The 19,380-nt window shown below is 38.7% G+C and overlaps 1 protein-coding gene across 1 annotated transcript in view; it reads right to left on the bottom strand.

Moving 5' to 3' along the window:
• Positions 1 to 9,119: 9,119 nt before the first annotated feature.
• OSBPL11 (oxysterol binding protein-like 11) overlaps positions 9,120 to 19,380 on the bottom strand; it is a 96,548-nt gene continuing 86,287 nt past the window's right edge. The window contains 2 exon segments of the mRNA XM_006884298.1: positions 9,120 to 9,185; positions 14,933 to 15,086. Of these exon segments, the coding sequence (XP_006884360.1) occupies positions 9,120 to 9,185; positions 14,933 to 15,086 (220 nt within the window).

Genomic DNA, 19,380 nt, shown 5'->3' with positions numbered 1-19,380 from the left:
GTGGTCTCTGCTGATGATATATTCCTGAGGGAGTACGAATAGGAATTCTTGTCATATTAGGGTAGTCTAAAGCAGAGAAGAGATTGAGATTCCATGATAGAGGGAGAAAAGATTGAGGTTGTTAACAACTTCAGCTTGCTTGGTACTACAACCAATATTCTTGGCACCAGCAGGCAAGAAATCAAAAGACAGATTGTGCTAGGAAAATCCGCTGTCAGGGACCTCTCCAGAGTGTGAAAGAGCAACAATGTCAGTATAGAGCTTATGGTGTGCCTGACAGGCTAAGGTCTTTGCAATTACTTACTATGCATTAGAGAGCTGGACAATGACCAAAGAGGACAGGAGTATTGATGCCTTTGAGTTGTAGTGCTGGAGAAGAGTAGTAAACGTATCATCAAGAGAACTAACGGGTCTGTTCTAGAGAGGGTGAAGACAAGCTCCCTCTTAGAGCCAGGGATTTTGAGGCTCTGTCGCACAAATTTTGGGCATGTGGCCAGGAGGGACCAGTCCTTGCAGAAGGACACCATGTTTGGAAGGATGGAGTGACCGCACAGGAGAGGAAGACCCTGGATGAGATGGATTTGATACATTAGCTGGCGTAATGAGGGTAGATGTGTCAGAGACAGTGAGATTGGCTCAGGATAGAGCAGGGTTCAGAGCTATTGTGTTGTTAATGAATCATGGCCAACTCGACAAAACATTAACAACAATATTAGTCTAATTGATTTATTGGCGTTAAAAAGATAGGCAAAATTTAGAAATATGGCCTTGGTGATAGGATTTAAAGAGAAAAAAAAGCAAAGGTTGGACAACATTGGCCATGGTAATGGAAAAAAGGCCAGAGCAATATTGTATGATAATTTTGTACAATGATTTATTCATTCAAATACCTTTCTTATAAAACATAAATGGTGACTATACACACAGACCTGACCTAATGGAATACACAGGAATCAAATGTGAGTACTTATGGGGGGGGATCTCAAAATCCTGTTGACTCAGAACAATCTCATAGTTGACTCTCCACTGGGTTTACAGAGGCTATACATTTCCCAGGAGAATGTGTATCCCAGGACATGTGGTAAAATCTATTGTTATTAGATGTTGTCACATTAACTAGGACTCTTGGGGAACTTAGGATCCGATCTGAACCTTGTCTTACTGTGCCATTCTCATGATTTCTAATATGCTTGAGCCCATTGTTAAACTGTGTCAAACCATCTTCTTGACAGTCTTCCTCTCTTTCAATAACCCCTCACCTTTCCCAGCAGGATGTAATTTTCCAAGGACTGACCCCTTCTGACAACTTATCTAAAGTATGTGAGATGAAGTTTCACCATCTTTGCCTCTAAGCTGCATTTCCTCCAAAAGAGATGTTTGCTTTTTTGGCAGTCCATGGGATATTCAGTACTCTTCTCTGACACCACAATTCAAAAGCATCAATTCTTTGATTCATTGCCTCCCAGAAGCAAATGAAAAGAATGTGGCTTTGATCAAGCACACCTTAGTCTTTAACTTTATTGCTGTTTAGCACTATGGAGAGGTCCTGGATAATGATTTTCCCAATGCAACACACTTTTAAAAATTTATTGACTGTGGTTAACTATAGGCATTGATTGTGACTTCAAAGAAATAAAAGTGTTGACAACCTGAATCTCTTCTCCATCTGTCATGATGCTGCCTATTGGTCTAGTGGTGCATTTTGGGGTTTTTTTACTTTGAGATGTAATTCATGTTGAAGATTGTTGTCTTTGATATTTCTGCAGCAAGTGTTTTAAATCCCCCTCCCCTCCGCGGATCCTCATACACATTCTACAATAAGGGTCTTATACAGTACTTGTCCCTATGGGACTGAGTTAGTCCATCCACTTACCCAGTCCCTCCCAAGTTAGGTAGTCATTTACAAAATCATTGCTCCTGTGTGCTGCGTAGTATTCCATCTTGCCAACATTTGGCAATACCATTTCAGACAAGGGTCTCATATTAAAAGTTCACAGAATCCTACAGGGCCTCAACAAGAAAAAGACTGATCACACAGTTACAAAATGGACAAAAGACAGAAATGAAAATAATTTTCACAGAGAAAGATATTCAGATGGCCAAAAGACACAAGAAGAATGCTCAAAATCACTGACAATTAGGGAGATGCAAATCAAAACCACCACGAGATACCATCTCACTCCAGTAGAAGTGGCAAAGTTTAACAAGACAACAAGTAATAAATATTGGAGAGGATGTGATGACGTAGGAACTCATACATTTTTGATGGGACTGTAAAATGGTACAACCATTCTGGAAGGCAGTTTGGCATTTCCTCAAAAAATTGAATATAGAAATTCCATACGACCCAGCTATTCCACTGCCTGGAATATACCCCAAGAGAATGAGAATTGAGGCACAGAGACCTGTACACCAATATTCATAGCAGCATTATTCACCATCGTAAGAACATGAAAACAGCCCACAATGGAATGGATTAAAAATTATGGTACACTCAGGCAATGCTCAGGACTCCTTATGCAGACTTTGGACCATTTCATTTTTTGCAACTTATCCTTCATCTCTTAATAGTACCTAGATTGAATGATGGGATTGGAAATTGCCCTTCATCACTCTTCTGATTCTGGAATTACATTTTAGCTTCCTGCCTCCTCTAAATCTGTAACCACTTTTGCCCTTGTATCTATGGATCCACAAGACAGACCCTGTCTTCCAAAAGTTTGTCACTATTGCTCCCCTTCCTCTGTACCTTCTTCTGTTCTCTTGGTCCTTGTGCAAGGTTATTATTTTATTGGCATTTTAATGGCATCTTGGAAGCAGAGAGAGTCTACCATGACTAACCTGAAGGCAAATTTTCTACTTTTCTACAATTAAAGTTAGAAAAGTTTACCCTCCCCCTCACTAAAGTAATATTTATTGCGGGAAAAGGAAGCTTTAAAAATGAAAATTATAAGTTGCTAATACAATTGGACTTTCTTCTAGTCTATTTTTTTAATTCATTTTAATGAACGTTTACAGAGACTTTGGATTTCCATTCATCCATTGTTGCATTTTTCTCCCTGCATCCCCCCGCCCCCTCCCCCCAAGATCTCTCTTCTCTTTGAAAAGAAAAATTCTTTCACTGGTATACAATCCCACACCCACCCCTAGTATACTGCACTATGCAGCCTTCATTCTGGACTCCTGTCATAACCATAATACTCAATCATATATCGCTTTGAAACAGTTCTCTTCCTCATCTGTTCAATGCAGTATACATAATTTATCCAATCTTTCTCAGTCTCACCCCAACACTGATGTCAGTTCCATTCCACTTTATTTAAAAAAAAAAATGTATGTAATTGAAGTCAAAGTGCTCTCTTCTTCCACTTATTTTTTTCCTTTTTAAAAATTAATTTTAATGAAAGTTTACAAAGATTTTGGATTTCCATTCACTCATTCATTGTTGCACTTTTCTCCCTGCCCAACCTCCCCCACTTTCATTTATTTTTGAAGTATTTTCTTTTTTAACACATATACTTCTTAATGGATACCTCCTATTTCATTATGGAATGAATTGTACTACTAAGTTACATTTAGCTTGTTTTCCACCATGATTAAAAAAAGGGACAGAATAAACACCAAAGTTTTAATCTAAACCTTTATATCTGGATATCAGATTTCGTAGATTAGTATCCAGTGATGGGCCTGAGGAGTTGTGACCTGTCTGAAGCGCAAGCTTCAATTCTTCAGTGCCTCTTCACTAGGACACAGTTTCAGTACTCTGTATTCTATACCCTGTAACTTTCTCTACTTTTTTCTTATTCATCTCTTGAGTGCAGCAGACATTTGTCAACAGGGATAATTATTTGCCTCATCAGAACCTAATGCGCCATCTGGTCCCAAAGGCAAACAAAGACAGTTCCTTGAATGAATGAAAATCTAGCTTAATGGCACAGAGTGACCATTCCCATCTTGCAATTTCTGAATCCATAAGTTTTGCCTTTACTGTTTTTATTAAATTGTGGCCTTTATTATTTATGAATCTCTAAGTTTGTTTGTTTGGTTTTTTTTAGGTTTTTATTTTATTTTATTGTTTTGTGTGCATGTACCGTCAAATCGGATCTGACTGGTAGAGGAGTAGATTGTCCCTCCTTTTCCAGCAGAGCATCTGGTGGATTTGAACTGTGTGCCTCTGGGATTGCAGTGCAGCTTCTTGCCACTAGGCCACCAGAGCTCGAATCTCTAAGTTGTTTTGTTTTTTTTTAAATATTTTTTTATTTTATTATTTTTGTGTGAGTGTACCGTCAAATCAGATCTGACTGGTACAGGAGGAGATTGCTCCTCCTTTCCCGGCAGAGCATCTGGTGGATTCGAACCGTGCACCTCTGGGATTGTAGTTGCAACTTCTTGCCACTAGGCCACCAGAGCTCCCCTGAATCTCTAAGTTTTAACAGTGACTTCAGCTTTCTGATTTCACAGGATTGTTTTACACATCAATTGAAAACCTATTGAAATGTTTTGTAATACTCCTATGTAGCTTTGTTTGGGGATCAAGTGGGGGTTTTTGTAGTACTGGGACATGCTGGAATCTTTGTAAAGTTTTCAGCTCTATGTAGTTTGTCTTTTTTAGCCTCATCACATTAGATCATCTTCTACTCCCTCTCCCACTACATCCAGCAAATCACCAATCAGCTGCCAGTCACTGCACTGGCTATGATGGGTCCCTCAAAGTGGGATCTTTGGGCACTCACGCCAATTTGCCTTTCTCTAGGGAAACACATAGAACAGTAGTCCCTATTTTAAGACAATAAATATATTTCAACAAAGTTCCGTAGTTACATAATTAATTGGCAAATTGTTCAAAAAATTCATCAAGTACCATACATTTATAGTGAAACATGTAAGTCCTAGTAACATATTATGAAGGACAAACACAATGAATCAGAGGCGACTCGACAGCACATAACAACAACAACAAATGCTACTATTCTTTCTGGTGACAATTAGACGTTAGAGGAAATAAGATGCAGAATTTGGTGATACAATACACCCAATACACAAATTAAAATGATCCTATTTAATAATGGTTTGTAATTAAGTGGAATTGAATGTTCTACTGACTGATGGAACTGTAATTAATTTTAATTATTATAAGATGAAATGAAATGTAATAATTGAAACATGATGATGGGGTTTAAATACAAATATTTCAGCACAGCAACAAGAAAAAGACAAACAACCCAGTCACAAAATGGGCAGAAGAGATGATGAGAAGCCTAACCAAAGAAGATCAGATGGCCAGCAAACACATGAAAAAAAATGCTCAAAATCCCCAGCTATTCCAGAGATGTAGATAAAAGTAACAATAAGCTATAGCACCTCACCCCAGTAACAATAGCAAAGTTAAACAGGGCCGCAAACAACAAAATGTTGGCAGAGTTGTGGAAAAATTGGAACTCTCATATGTTGCTGGTGAGAATATAAAATGATACATCCACTATGCAGGACAGTCTGATGCTTCCTCAAAAAGTTGAAATAAAAATACTGTATGACTCAGCTATTCCACTACTGGGAATATACCTCAAAGAAATGAGAGCTGTGACACAAGGGTTTATCACAGTATTATTTAGCAAGTAGATAGAAACAGCCCAGCTGTCCATTAACAATTGAATGGATAACTTGGAAATGATGGTACTGGCACACAATGGAATATTATGCAACACTGAAAAATAATGAAATAATAAAACATTACACAACATGGGGAGCCTTGAGGACATTATGCTAAGTGAAATATTTTCATCACAAAAGGATAAATACTGAATAGCACCACTGTTCTAAAATAGACCAGATATGGGGTTACTGGAGAGGGAATGGGGAAGGGGTGGACAGATAATGAACACTGCAATGGAACAGATGAGCAGAAGGACTATTTGAAAGGAGTATATAATTATGCATTATATGCATGAGAACAGTCTGTAACAAGGGAGTATTGTGGGGTAGGTTAGGAGAGGGGAGGGAAGAGAGACTGTTCAACAATAAATAAAATTTAAAAAATTAAAAAGAATAATGAACTTGTAAAATACCACACAACATGGATGAGTCAAGATGGATCAGTCTGGAAGGCACTGTGTTGAGTAAAATATCCCAGTCACAAAGGGGTAAATAGAGCATGCACTTATTCTTTTAATAACAGGATTGTAACAGGGAAAGAAGAGAGTGAGAAATGAATGGACAGATAATGAACACTGCCCTGGAATGGGTGAAAGGAAGGACACCCTGAAAGAAATAGACAAGGGGAGAAAAATGTGCATGAACGAGTGAATGAATGAATCCAATCTCTTTGTAAACCTTAATTTAAATGAAAAACAAAAGGCATAAAAATTTTCTTCATTAAAAAATACAAATGTTTCAAAGACATATAGGGCAGCAGGTATCACCAGTGTTTTTGTTTTTTTTTAAATTTTATTTTATTATTTTTTTTGTGAGTACCGTCAAATCGGATCTGACTGACACAGGAGGAGATTGCCCTTCCTTCTCCAGCAGAGTGTCTGATGGAGTTGAACCGCATACCTCTGGGACTGCAGTGCAGTTTCTGGCCACTAGGCCACCAGAGCTCCCTTGGCTGGTTGTGGGGTTTTTTTTGTTTTTTGTTTTGTTTTTTAAAAAAATAAAAACCACCAAAAGCAAGACCAAACATGAAGCTAAAATATTTCCTTTTGTCCCTTCTAGTCTTTGTCTTCTTGTTACATAAAACCTAACAGCCAGAAGGAAAAGGACACGTGAAACACACAGGTGCTAGACAGACTGCTTTTCTGGCAAAACACTAACAAGGCATAGATTAAAAACAAAGCAGGGTTTCAAAACAGTACAAGGCAAATGTTAAACGAAACATAGAGTAAAAACAGTAACAAGGCATAGATTAAGAACATACATGCATCCCCTTCCACAAACCAGGAGAAAAAGAAAAAAAGGGGGGGGGGGGAAGCGCCTTTCACTCTGGTCAAGCAGAGGTGGCTCAGCTTCCAGAAATAAGCTGTTCCTCGCTCTTAGGGTCTCTCTCCTGTGAGGAGACTTGACAGTGATGTGAATGAGAGAGGAACAAACCAAAACTACAATCTGAAAGCAGCATTATTCTAGTGCTATTAAAGTTAACTCAAAACATTGCGTTAACTCATCATAGTATTGCTGGAAAAAGAATTTTAAAACTATTTTAATAAATCTTAAAATATTTCAACAACAAAAGAAACTGGCACTCAAATAGTTGAAACAAGCAAGAATATCTCTAGTTTCATCTTATATTTATGTCCCATCTCACTCCTGTATATTTCAGTATGATTAAGAGATAATAAAATAGGCAGAATCATTTTCATTTTAAAAAACTCTTCTTACATTTATTTACTAAGCTAGAGATTCCTGAAGATGAGGCTTTAAAGAGAAAGATCAATGTGCCTCTCAAATGAACAGAGCAGGAACTCCACTAAATATAAACTTCGTTTCCCTCCGTTCATAAAACAGACAAAGTCATTATTGTTCTCTAGTTTTATTAATTTTCAATTTTCCCAACACATGAACTACGTATGACTCATTTTGAATTTTTTCAGTGCATTTCACAGCAAAAACAAATCATTTAAAATGGTTGTGCATAAACCAATCCTTGTTCTTGTAATTTACAACTTGCTGAAAAATTGTTTTGCTGTTTTTATTCTATTAAACCCTTTAACAAAACACAATCTATCAGAGCACAAAGCTTAAACTTATGGTGCATCACACACAGCCACTTACCGTGGCTGGTGAACAACAGGTATGTTGCACACACTGATTGGAAGACCACGTTAGAAGAAACAGAGTAAGGCACCACTCTTGGAAAATTAAGGTAGCTTGTAGTAACAAATGCTGAGCACCATAGTAGGTGCTTAATAAATACTTGAATGAATGATGAAAGCCATAATCAGCACTATTCTTGTAATTGCCAGCAATTCTTCAACCTCAACGAAATATTTTTTTTAAAAAAGGGTTGTACCTGAGTACAATTTCCTGATATCTTTTTATTTCATACTCATTCTTTCAACTTTTAAAAGTTTCTGTGGAAAGAAAAGAAAACCATACCTTACGTGCTCTCAGTCACATATATTCTGAATTACTGACAAATATGAATAGTTACTTAAATTTTGAGTGAACAGAGGTAAAAGAAAGCATATGTATCTAGAGGGTACAGCACATAATACTGGATATTAATTTACACAAGGGGAAAAAGAAAAAAGGAGGTAAGGAGAAAAAGTAACAGTTTTCTTTTTTTTTTACTGTTTGCTATTTTCTTTAATGCCTTAGTTCTTGAGAAAGGCTTATTAGACCTCATCATATTGACATGAACACGTTTTAAAAAATTGTCTCTCAAGTGTGATATTTAATAAAACTAGATACTGAAAATGTTCTGAAATTTTTCAAGTCAATGTTGTTTTCAAGTATATTAAAATTCTCAGAAGAAAAAATTTCTCCATAGTTATCATTCTAATCAATTTACAAATAGACTTTTAAAAAGAGTTCCAACAGAGGTGGGTAGTGGGTAAGTTCCTCAAACCCAGGCACACTGTCTTTTTGAAGGAAGAGAATGCCTGTTACTAAACCTGGTTGATTTTTAACACTGATCTCAGGCACAATGGCTGAATCCACTCCGGAAGCATCTTCCTCCTCCTCTTGGTCTGTTTATAAGAGTAGTGAATACATCAGTTACTGACAGAAAGCAAAGTACAAACTCTGAAAGACTTCACTTTTTACTTTAAAGAAAGAATTCAGAATCACTGTGTTCTGTTGTGGGTATCTGCTGCTCCTGTGTAGGCTTCAAACTTAGCTTTAGGAGCAAGAACTGGAGAAAAGATTAATCACCTAGTAATTCAGGTAAAAGGTTTTAAGATGATATTGCTCACTTCACATGGAAAGAGTTGGTGAGAGGTCCACTGTGATCCGCCCACACTTTGGTCTTGCTGTAGGCCTGCAGTGCCCTAGAAAGTACATTCGTTTTTAGCTACTTTTAGTCTGTGCAATCAAGAAGCAGGTCAAACACTGCAATGACTCCATTCTGGGAGGGTAGAGGGTTAGCAGAGGAGAACCTCGCTCAGTCAAGTCCTACACAGCATGTGTCACTCTGCTGTTTGTGCTGCTGAAACTGTTTTCCAAAGGGGTTTGTGGTAAACCCAACCATCTCCCTGAAACAAAAAAGAAAGATAAATTAGAGAGCTCATTCTGCAAATATTTTCCAAATCAATATATGTGTGATTGAATGGCACCAGAAAAATTTTTATTTGGTTCATCTTTGCTTGCTCGAGTCACTTTTCTTTTTATAATAAAAGTCAATCTATTCTTCATGTCTCTGGCTAACCCTAACTCCAAACTAGTTTGTAAGAGTGTGATAATGCAAGTACCAAATGAGTGTAAAAGCCCTTCTTATGCTAAACAATATTTTTTTTCAAAACAGTATTTATGAAATACCTACTATATGCCTGTCCAACATTCTGCAGCATTCAGCTGGACAGTCAAGGTGATGGATACTTTTCACCAATATGTAGTCCTTTTTAGTAAAGAGTCATGCACAATGCCCACAGCTCCTAATCTGTTATAACTCTTATGGTTCCGATGAAGCAAGGTTGGCTGTCACCCTCATCATCCATGCTGTGTATTTGTCATGGTCCATTTGCACACAGCACCTGGCTGCCCCAAGATCTTAGGGAGTAACATGCTCACACAGCTCTTGCCCACCTCTGTGTCACTCTGCCATGGCACAACGACAGCTCTGCTTACATCTTGCCACCCAAGGGAGCTCAAATCTGATTCTGCATCTCCAATCCACTAGTCTACCAATTTAAGACCACTTGGGCTGAAAAGATTGGTTTATACTGCTACAACTTTCATTCATATATTGCATTCATACATTACTACCACTGTCTGCATCTCTCTGTTCACATTCAAAGTGTGATAAAAAGAGGAATTTAACTAGTGATCAGGAGGCATAGGCTTTTGCTCCAGACCTGTGACTCATCCTGGGCAAATAAACAGGACCAGACACAAGAACAAACCTGTTTAAGATACATATGGATGCCACTGCCTTGGACTGTGTTACTTTTATCTAAGAAGCTCAAAATAAGCCTGCACAGATTATCTTCATAGTTTCTGTCATACATCAGGGAAAGATTAGTGTAGTCATTTTACAGAAATAAAGTGCAGAGCAAGGATAGATAGAATACACTTAAGTCTGAAGCAGAGTATTTTGATTGTCCAGAAGTCTTCCTCACATTCAGCAAGCAAGGCTGTATCATGTGCATAACACACATTGTTAATGAGTTTTCTTCCAATCCTGATGCCACACATATTCTTCGTAAAGTCTACCCTCTCAAAATATCTGCTCAGCATAGAGATTGGATAGGTATGGAGAAAGGATAATGCTCTGATGGACACCTTTCTTGATTTTAAACAATGTAGTGTTCTTTTGATCTGTTTGGACATCAGCCTCTTGATCTAGGTTTCAAATGAGTACAATTAAGTGTTCTGATTTCTTCTTAATGTTAGCCGTTATTTGTTGTGATACATATGCAGTCAAATGCTTTTCCATAATCAATAAAATGTAGACAGACATCCTTCTGGTATTCTCTGCTTTAAGTCAAAATCTATCTGGCATCAGCAGTGACATCGCAGATGACAGGGCCTCTTTCAAACCCAGCTTGAGTCTCTGGCAGCTCTCTGGTAATGAACTGTTCTGTTGGGGCCTGGCTAACTTGTAAAGCAAGATTAGCCCTGTACCAAAAGACCAGCAAGACTAACTCTATCTTGGCTATAGTATCTGCTTGACAGAAAACAACTCAAGGAAGTAGGATGTTAAAAAGTAAGCCATACTGCAGCCATTTTATGCAAGTAGCCATTTTGTGCCAGGTTCAAACACGCAGATGTTTGAAGGGGTGCAAAACCAAGTTTAACCGTTCCTTGAACCCCAAGGCCAAGCAAGGATGTGCAGAATGGTATGTCCCTCCCCAAAGACTCTGTTCTGATGGCCTTGCTTGCTATTTGGAAGCCCTGCTAGCAGGTGGCTCAAAAATCAAAACAAATGTATTGTCGGCCTTGAGGCTGAGTTGTTTTTCTGTTGACTGCAAAAAGAATTTAAGACAGGAGTTCAATAATAAACTTTGCTATTCACCATCAGCAATAGTCTCTCTGTGTCTTTATTTAATCCTCGTCCCTTCTCTCGGAACTGTTCGATATAACGAGCCTGGACCCCATTACTGTTCTAGTCATTTTTCAATAGTCTTCAGTGAGATTTTGCTTACATATGATATTAATGAAACTGTTCTGTAATTTCCACATTCTCTTGGATCACCTTTCTTGGCACTGGAAACAAATATGGATCTCTTCTAGTCAGCTGGCCAGACAGCTATCTCTACACTTGATTACTGACTACACAATTTCTTTTAATTCAGCTTAGGCCCATTATTCATACACCTTACTCCAGATTCTAGCAGAAATAATTAATGGCAGCAAAAATTTTTAACAATTTTGACATTTAAAGAGGATATCAGAAGTAATTTGGTTCAACTTGAAAATCTGAATAAAGATCATCTATAAATGCCCTGGTCTCTACTTTAATAGCTCTTGAGATTGTTTGTAATACCTAACTATAAAATGTATTATTATTATTGATTGTTTGTGGTTATTTATAATTCAGCTATGCTAAGCCCAAATTTGCTTCCTGGTAGTCTATTATCCAAAGAGGAAATGAACCTTGTTACTATCTCGCTGCTTCTGACTCACAGGAACTCTAAGGACAAAGAACTGCTGATAGGATTTTCCAGGCTATCACCATTAAGACTCAGTGGTGCAGTCCATAGCAGCACTGCTAATGCAAATGCTGTGGGATCAAATTCATTAGCAGCTCCTAGGAAAAAAGATGGACAGTCTCTTTCCATTCCAGTTTACAACCTTGGAAACTCTGTGGTATTGCTGGGCTGGAACTCAATGGAAGGCCATGAGTTTGAGCTTTGACCATAGACAGAACCAAACTAGTTCACTGTCTCCATGGAATGGCTAGTGAGTTCTAACTTCTGACCTTTCAGTTAGCAGCCATGAGCCAAACCCTTGTGGCTCCGGGGTCACCTTGTTGTTGTTAGTTGCCATCAAGCTGAATATGACTCAGAGAGACCCTATGAACAATAGATCTGAACCCTGTCCTATCCTGTATTGCCACACCCGCCTCGCTGTCCTCTCTGGCCACGACGTCTGTGTGACAAAATGGGTCGTCCGTGCCTGTACGGGGTCTCTGACCTCAAGGATAGCATAAGAGGGAATCTTGCAAGCCCTGTGCTTGTGAGTGGGCTGATGCCTGGATATTTGTTACAGATGGGTCTTCGTAATCCCGGGAAACCTCTGGAAATTAAGTTGCTTCTAGGATAAGAATGGGAGTTTCTGGGGAAAAATCAGGGGAACTTCACCAGAACTGGGATAAAGATTTAATTAAAGTCTTTAATCAGGAACCATTTGATGTTCCTGGAAATGATAACATACAAGATGAAAATATAAAAGAAATTGAGATTGCTCTTAAAAGTATAATTTTGAATATGATCTTTGAGTATGTATCTAATTCCTCTTTTGTGATACTTGCAACTCATATTTAGCAATGTAATTGTATATTAGGAGAAAGTTTAGACTAGTTTCAACAGCAGAAAGTCATAGTTAATGAGAATAAAACAGAGAGGTTTAAGAAAAGACTCAAAAGACAAACTTCTCTAAAAGTAAAGGTCTCTTTAAGAGATAGGAAATATTACCAGATAAATAATAGGTGGTGGGAAGAAAGTACTTATAAAGGACCATATGTCCTGCCAACTCCAACACCAGTACCTCTTCCTTATACAGACGTTTTGTATTCCAAGGAAAAAGAATTGAATATTACAAATTAACTTGGTAAAAACAAGTTAAAGGAAGTCGTCCACCTTAGTGCACATTGCCAAACAAAAAACAAATTAAAATCTTATGACAAGTTGCAAAAACTATTGTTAAACATAGGAATGGTCCAGAGTGTAAGAAAATAGATGTTAAGATTCGTTAAGTACAGTACAAATATGAGTACAAAGGCAAAAACAAAGGTGGCTAAAATACAGTGACACAAAGTAGGAGAGGAAAGGAAGTGAAATGTAAACCATTAACCATTGTCGAGCAGATGACCAACATAAGGTCATTGTGTTTCTTGTTCAAAGAATGTTTAATAGCCGATGCTATTATTTAGTAATAGAAAATACTTTTCTTTTTGTTAAAATCTTATGTGAGCTTTGTAATCACAAAATGTTGGCTATAAGTCAAGTTTAAACAAGTTTAAATGTATAAAAAGCAAGCTTTTAGCAAAATAAATCAGAGCTCTCTACATCATCCTAGTGTGCAGACTCTCATTTTCGCCGACTTCGTCCCTCACCTGCTCTTCACCAAGAAACCCCTTGAGTTTCTTGTCACGACCGTAGTCGGGTGGTCGGTGACACTGTATTACCTTTATACTTCCTGACCACTAGAACCCACTACAGCAGTCAATATGTCAGTCCACCTAATCAATGGTCTTCCTCTCCTTCGCAAACTGACCCTCTACCTTCCCAGCCTCAAGCCCTCTCCAAGGTATAGCCCCTCCTAACAACATGCTCAATGTATACAGGTTGAAGCCTCATCATTTTTGCCTCCACAAGCACTTCACTCTGGCTGCACCCTCTCCAAGACATACTTGTTTGTTCTCTTGGTAGTCCATGGGATGTTCAGGGTTGTTCTCCAAAACCACAACTCAAAGATGTCAATTTTTCTGTCATCCCTATTCATTGTCCAGCTCTCAGATGCATAGCAAAGGGGCACATTACTATATGGTAAATCAATGTCTATTAGAAGAAAGTTATAATGAATGGTCTCAACTTCCTCTTTTTAGGCAAAACACATCCACTTCATTCTTTCATCTTTACATGATGTAAAGACTCTAGTGCTTGCACTACCTTCTGTGGATGCAGCCAATCAAGTTTCTCATGTCTCCCTTAAAACTTGCCCTATGGAAATGGACACAGAACAAAGGGCTGTAAATTCTAAATTCTACTATTAGAATTTAAAAATCATGTGAGCATTTTCATTTGTGGTCGGTCTTCTCTCACTCTGTAGACTCTTCCTACAGATTGAGGCAATCTGATTCCTGAGAAGTCTGTCAGGTGAGGATCTTATGCCAAGTCGCCATTTATGGATTTTTGTTGTTGGGTTTGTTTTTTTTTTTTAAAAAAAGATGTAACCTCCATGCATTTGAAATTTTAGACAATGAATAAAAGTGACAGAAGAAGAATCAATGGCTTAAAACTGTGTTGCTGGAGAAGCATAGAGACTATCCCATGGCCTACCAAGAAAACAAGTCTGTTGGAAGCAGGAGTGGCATCCACTTCCTAAACAACATGCCTCTAGGAACTCATATGAACTTGGATAACAACGATAGTTATAGAAAGGCTTAGGGTTACTATGAGTATGCTCAACTCGACGGCAATAAACAACAGGAAGAAGTGCAACCGATGTGCTCCTTAGCATGTTCAAGAGGCAGTGTGTAGAGAAAAATAGCCTGCTGGGAAAGGCAAAGAGTCAGCGAATGCGATAAATTCACACGGTAACTATAACAACAGACCTGAGCATATCAGAGATGGTGAGGACAGCACAGGACATGACAAGGTTCAGATCTATCATTTATGGGGTTGCTACGAGTCATAGTCTAATTGACAGCACCTAGCAACAAACCACACATTTCCCTGCTGACAAGCCATTTTGCTTTGAAAAATTGTAAAAAGGTCATCTCAGTTAAACTGACTTAGAAATGAAGATTTAGGATTGAAAGCAATTTTAAAAAGCTATTAAATCAACATTCTCACTTATGTGGATGATGAGCTTCAGCATGTGAACGCAGAGCACTCACCTCTTTGATAAAATACTTGGTCTTCCAGGGCGTGCCCGTCTCTGCGCGAAGCCGCTCCTCTGTCCTCTGGCGCTCTTCCAGCGTGCGCTTGTGCTCAGTAGCTTTGTCAATTTCAGACTCCCTCAGAGAATCGGTCACATTTCTCCACAATCGTCTGCAATCAGAGAACCATGCACTCTAGAAACTTTCTTGAAAAAAATGTAAAGAACTGATAATTAAAACACATTTCTAAATCAGCGCTATATTTTATCCTTGTGAGTCAGAGCAATGTTGACAGTCGGTTGCTGAGATTAATGCCTAGGATGGTACTGCCCCTGCTTTTTAAATTAAAAAGAACGTGTATTTTTTTTAAATTGAAATGAAACATTTTAATTTTTAGGAAATTAGAAAAATAAAAGGCAGAAGGAAAATATGCTTGGGTTGTTTGTTTGTTTAAATAAAACAAACCTCAGACATAAGAGAGACCATTTTTGCATCTAGGCTTGGAATAATGGGGACCTGATTTGCCTTAGAGCCTTTATCAACTGGGAAAGCAGACAAAATACAGTGAATTAGTATTTCTTTACTGGCAATAAGCAACACAAGGTGGTGATTCCTAAAAGCAGGGAAATGAAAATGGGTGAGGTAGAGAGAGAGGAATATAGGAACTCCTCATCTCTGGGCTCCAAGAGCATACAACCCACAGCACAGGGAGGGAAGAGGCTGACAAGCCCCAACTAAAAGGAAACTGCTGGCACAAGTCTTGATAGTCTGGCCAACAAATTATGGCAAAACAACTAAATACACGCACAGAGCTGATTCAGACTTTGCCTCACACTATCCACAAAAATTCCATATAGACCATAAGACTAAATGTAGACCTAAAGCAATAAAACAGCTAGGGGAAAAATACAGGAGAAAATCTTTCTCAGCTATCACACCAAAAACCACCCATAAAAGAAAAGCAATGATAAACCATATCGCTTCAAAACCGAAAATGTCGGCACTGGAAAAAGCCACTAAGAACATGAATAACAACAACAACAACAAAAAAAAAACACTCAAAACACTGCACATCCATGTTTACTGCAGCTTTGTTCACAATAGCAAAGAGCTGGAAACAACCCAAGTGCCCACCAACAGAAGAATGGATAGAGAAGCTCTGGTATATCCACACAATGGAATACTACACTGTATTGAAAAACAAGGAACTCATGAAATATTATACAAAATCAGTGACCCTGGAGGACATTATGCTGAGTGAAATATCTCAGTCTCAAAAGGACAAATACTGCATAATGCCACTGTTGTAAATCAGGACTGACATCGGGGCTGGAGGGAGACTGAGAAAGATGGGACAAATTATGTATACTGCATTGAAACAGATGAGGGAGAGAAGTGTTTAAAAGGGATATATGAGTAGGTATTATTGCCATGACAGGAGTCCAGAATGAAGGCTGCACAGTGGAGTGGACATCGGGGGAGGGATTGTACAACAATGAAAGAATTTTTCTTTTACTTTTCAAAGAGAAGAGAGAACTGGGGGAGAGGGGTGGGCAGGGAGAAAAGGGCAACAATGAATGAATTGAAATCCAAAGTCTCTGTAAATTTTCATGAAAATGAATAATAATTAAAAAAACCCTAAAAACCACAAAAAACCCTAAAACCAAGCTAAACAAAGAAAAACATTTGCAAAACATATAGATGTTGGATAAAACCTATCAGATGGGAAAACGTCAACCTCTTCAACAAATGGTGCCAGCAAAACAGGACTGCTACCTGAAGAAAGCGGAAACAGGATCTACATCTTAGACTACACAAAAATCATCTCAAGGTGGATCAGAGACTTGAGAGTAAAGCCCCAAACCATAAAGTTCACAAAAGACAAACATGGGATCAAGCTTAGAAAGCTTAGTCTACATTATAAAGAGACTGCCAAATACAGCCAGAAATGCACAATCTGAAGAGGATAAAACTGAGAAATAGGACCTTCTAAAGACTAAATACCTGTGTGCATCAGTAACTTTTTTCCAACAAGGTGAAAAGAAAACCTACCAATGGGGAACAAACATTTAGCAATTTCATATCAGACAACAATCTCTTAACGAAAGTTGATAGAATACTCCTGCACCTCCACAAGAAAAAGTCCGATAATCCAATCACATAACGGGTAAAAAACATGGAAAGAATTGTCATAGAGGAAGATATTCAAATGGCCAACACACACCCACAAAGAAATGATCCAAATCACTGGCAATTAGAAGATGCAAATCAAAACCACAATGAGATACCATCTCACTCCAGTAGCAGTTGCAAAGTTTAACTAAACAGCAAGTAATAAATGTTGGAGGGGATGTGGTGAGATAGGAACTCTTATATAAATTGCTGGTGGGATTGTCAAATGGTACAACCACTCTGGAAGGCAGTCTGACACTTCCTCAAAAGTTGATCATAGAAATTCCATATGACCCAGCTATCCATTGCTTAGAATATACCCCAAGAAAATGAGAACTGAGGCTCAAACAAAAACTTGTACACCAATGTCCATAGCAGTGTTATTCACCATCATAAGAGCATGGAAACAGCATAAATGTCAACCACAAATGAACAGATTGAGAAGTTGTGGTACATTCATACAACGGAATACTACACAGCATGCAGGAGCAATGATTTTGTAAATTATTATCCAGCTTGAGAGGGACTGAGAATATTATGCTGAGTGAACTTATTCAGTTCCACAACGACAAATACTGTATACTATTATTGTAGAATGAGCATGAGGATCCAAGGGGTGGAGAGGGTGGAAGCAGAGCAGTGAGGATAGGCGGGGAGGGGTGGTGTATTAATCATAGGGTTGCACAATTCGATGGGGGTGTGTATGAAGGAAATGGGAAGGATCGTTTGTGAAAAAAACACAAAACAATGCAGCCAAACTTTGTAAATAAATCAGTATGGTTTTGTTATGTGTCACTGAGTCGCTTGCGATGACCCTTTGTACAGGAGCCCTAAACCCTGCTCTATCCTGTGCCAACCTTATGGTCTCCGACAAACCTATGGCCATTGTCGCAGTGCCTGAATCAATCCATCTTATCGAGGGTCTTCCTCTCCTGCACTGTCCCTCTACCATCCTAAGCATGATGTCTCCCTCCAGAGATTGATTCCCCCTTAACATGCCCAACATATGTCAGATGAAGTTTCAGAATACTTGCCTCCAAGGAGCATCCTGGTTTCACCTTCACCAGGACAAACCTATTTGTTGTCGTAGCAGTCCATGGTATATTCAATACTATTTTCCTGCACCACAGCTCAAAGGGATCCATTCTGTTTCTATCATCCCTAGTCACTGTTCCACTCTGACGCATAGCAAGCAACTGTGAGGACTATGGATGGCGTGGATCAGGCGCACCTTAGTCTCCAGACTGATGTCATTGCTTTTCAATATTCTGGAGAGGTCCCTAACAGCCTACTTTCCCAATGCAATTTTTGTCTTGATTTCTTGGCTGCTGGTTCCAAGAGTATTGATTGAAGAGCCAAGCAAACTAAAATTGTTAATAATCTCAATCTCTGCACCATTCATAATGTCCATGGTATGTTCAACACTCTTCTCCAGCACCACAACTCAAAGGCACTGATCCTTTTTCTATCATCCTTAGTTACTGTCCAGCTCTCTGATATATATCAAGTAATTGTGAAGACCACGGCCTCAATTAGGCACACCTTAATCTCCAAACTGACATTGTTGCTCTTCAGTTCTCTAGAGAAATCGCTGGTAGAAGACTTTCCCAATGCAATTTGTCTCTTGATTTCTTGACTATTGGTGCCAAGAGTGTTGACTAGGGTACTAAGCAAGCTGAAGTTATCAACAATCTCAATCTCTTCTCTGTCTATCATGAAGCTGCCAATAAGCCCCATGGTGAGAATCTATCTTTGTCTTCGTATGTGTGTGTGTGTGTGTGTACTGTCAAACTGGATCTGACTGGTACAGGAGGAGATTGTTCCTCCTTCTCCAGCAGAGCATCTGGTAGATTTAAACTGTGTACAGGATGCATCACCTTTACTCGGGAAACATTATGACTAAACTTCAGAGACACTGATCCCAACATAAGGAACTACCATCAGCTGGTGTGTTTGGAATCACAGAAGCCATGGAAGCCTCACATATAAGTTATTACATGGAGGGCTGGTCAAAGGGAGATAGATGTGATGTGAAGGGAGGGGGTAGAAGTGGATGGGTATCCTGGTGGATGGTGGAGCAGGGAAATAAGTGGGTAAAGACGCGTTTGAGAAAGGCAGGGACAACACTGACACTAAAGTTAATGCCGCAATAAGGGATATACCTTTAACTTGCTGGTCTGTCTGATACTTCTCTAAATCTGAACATTCACATTAAGACAGACTAGGAAGAAGGATTGGCCATCCACTTCTGAAATAGCAGGCCTCTGAAAATCCCATGTACAACAGAACACATT

Source organism: Elephantulus edwardii, unplaced genomic scaffold, assembly GCF_000299155.1.
Source record: "Elephantulus edwardii isolate Elephantulus edwardi_28Jun2011 unplaced genomic scaffold, EleEdw1.0 scaffold00032, whole genome shotgun sequence".
In the NCBI taxonomy this organism is placed as follows: domain Eukaryota; kingdom Metazoa; phylum Chordata; class Mammalia; order Macroscelidea; family Macroscelididae; genus Elephantulus; species Elephantulus edwardii.
Note: the sequence above shows the minus strand (reverse complement) of the source record. Positions and strands in the feature narration are given on the sequence as shown.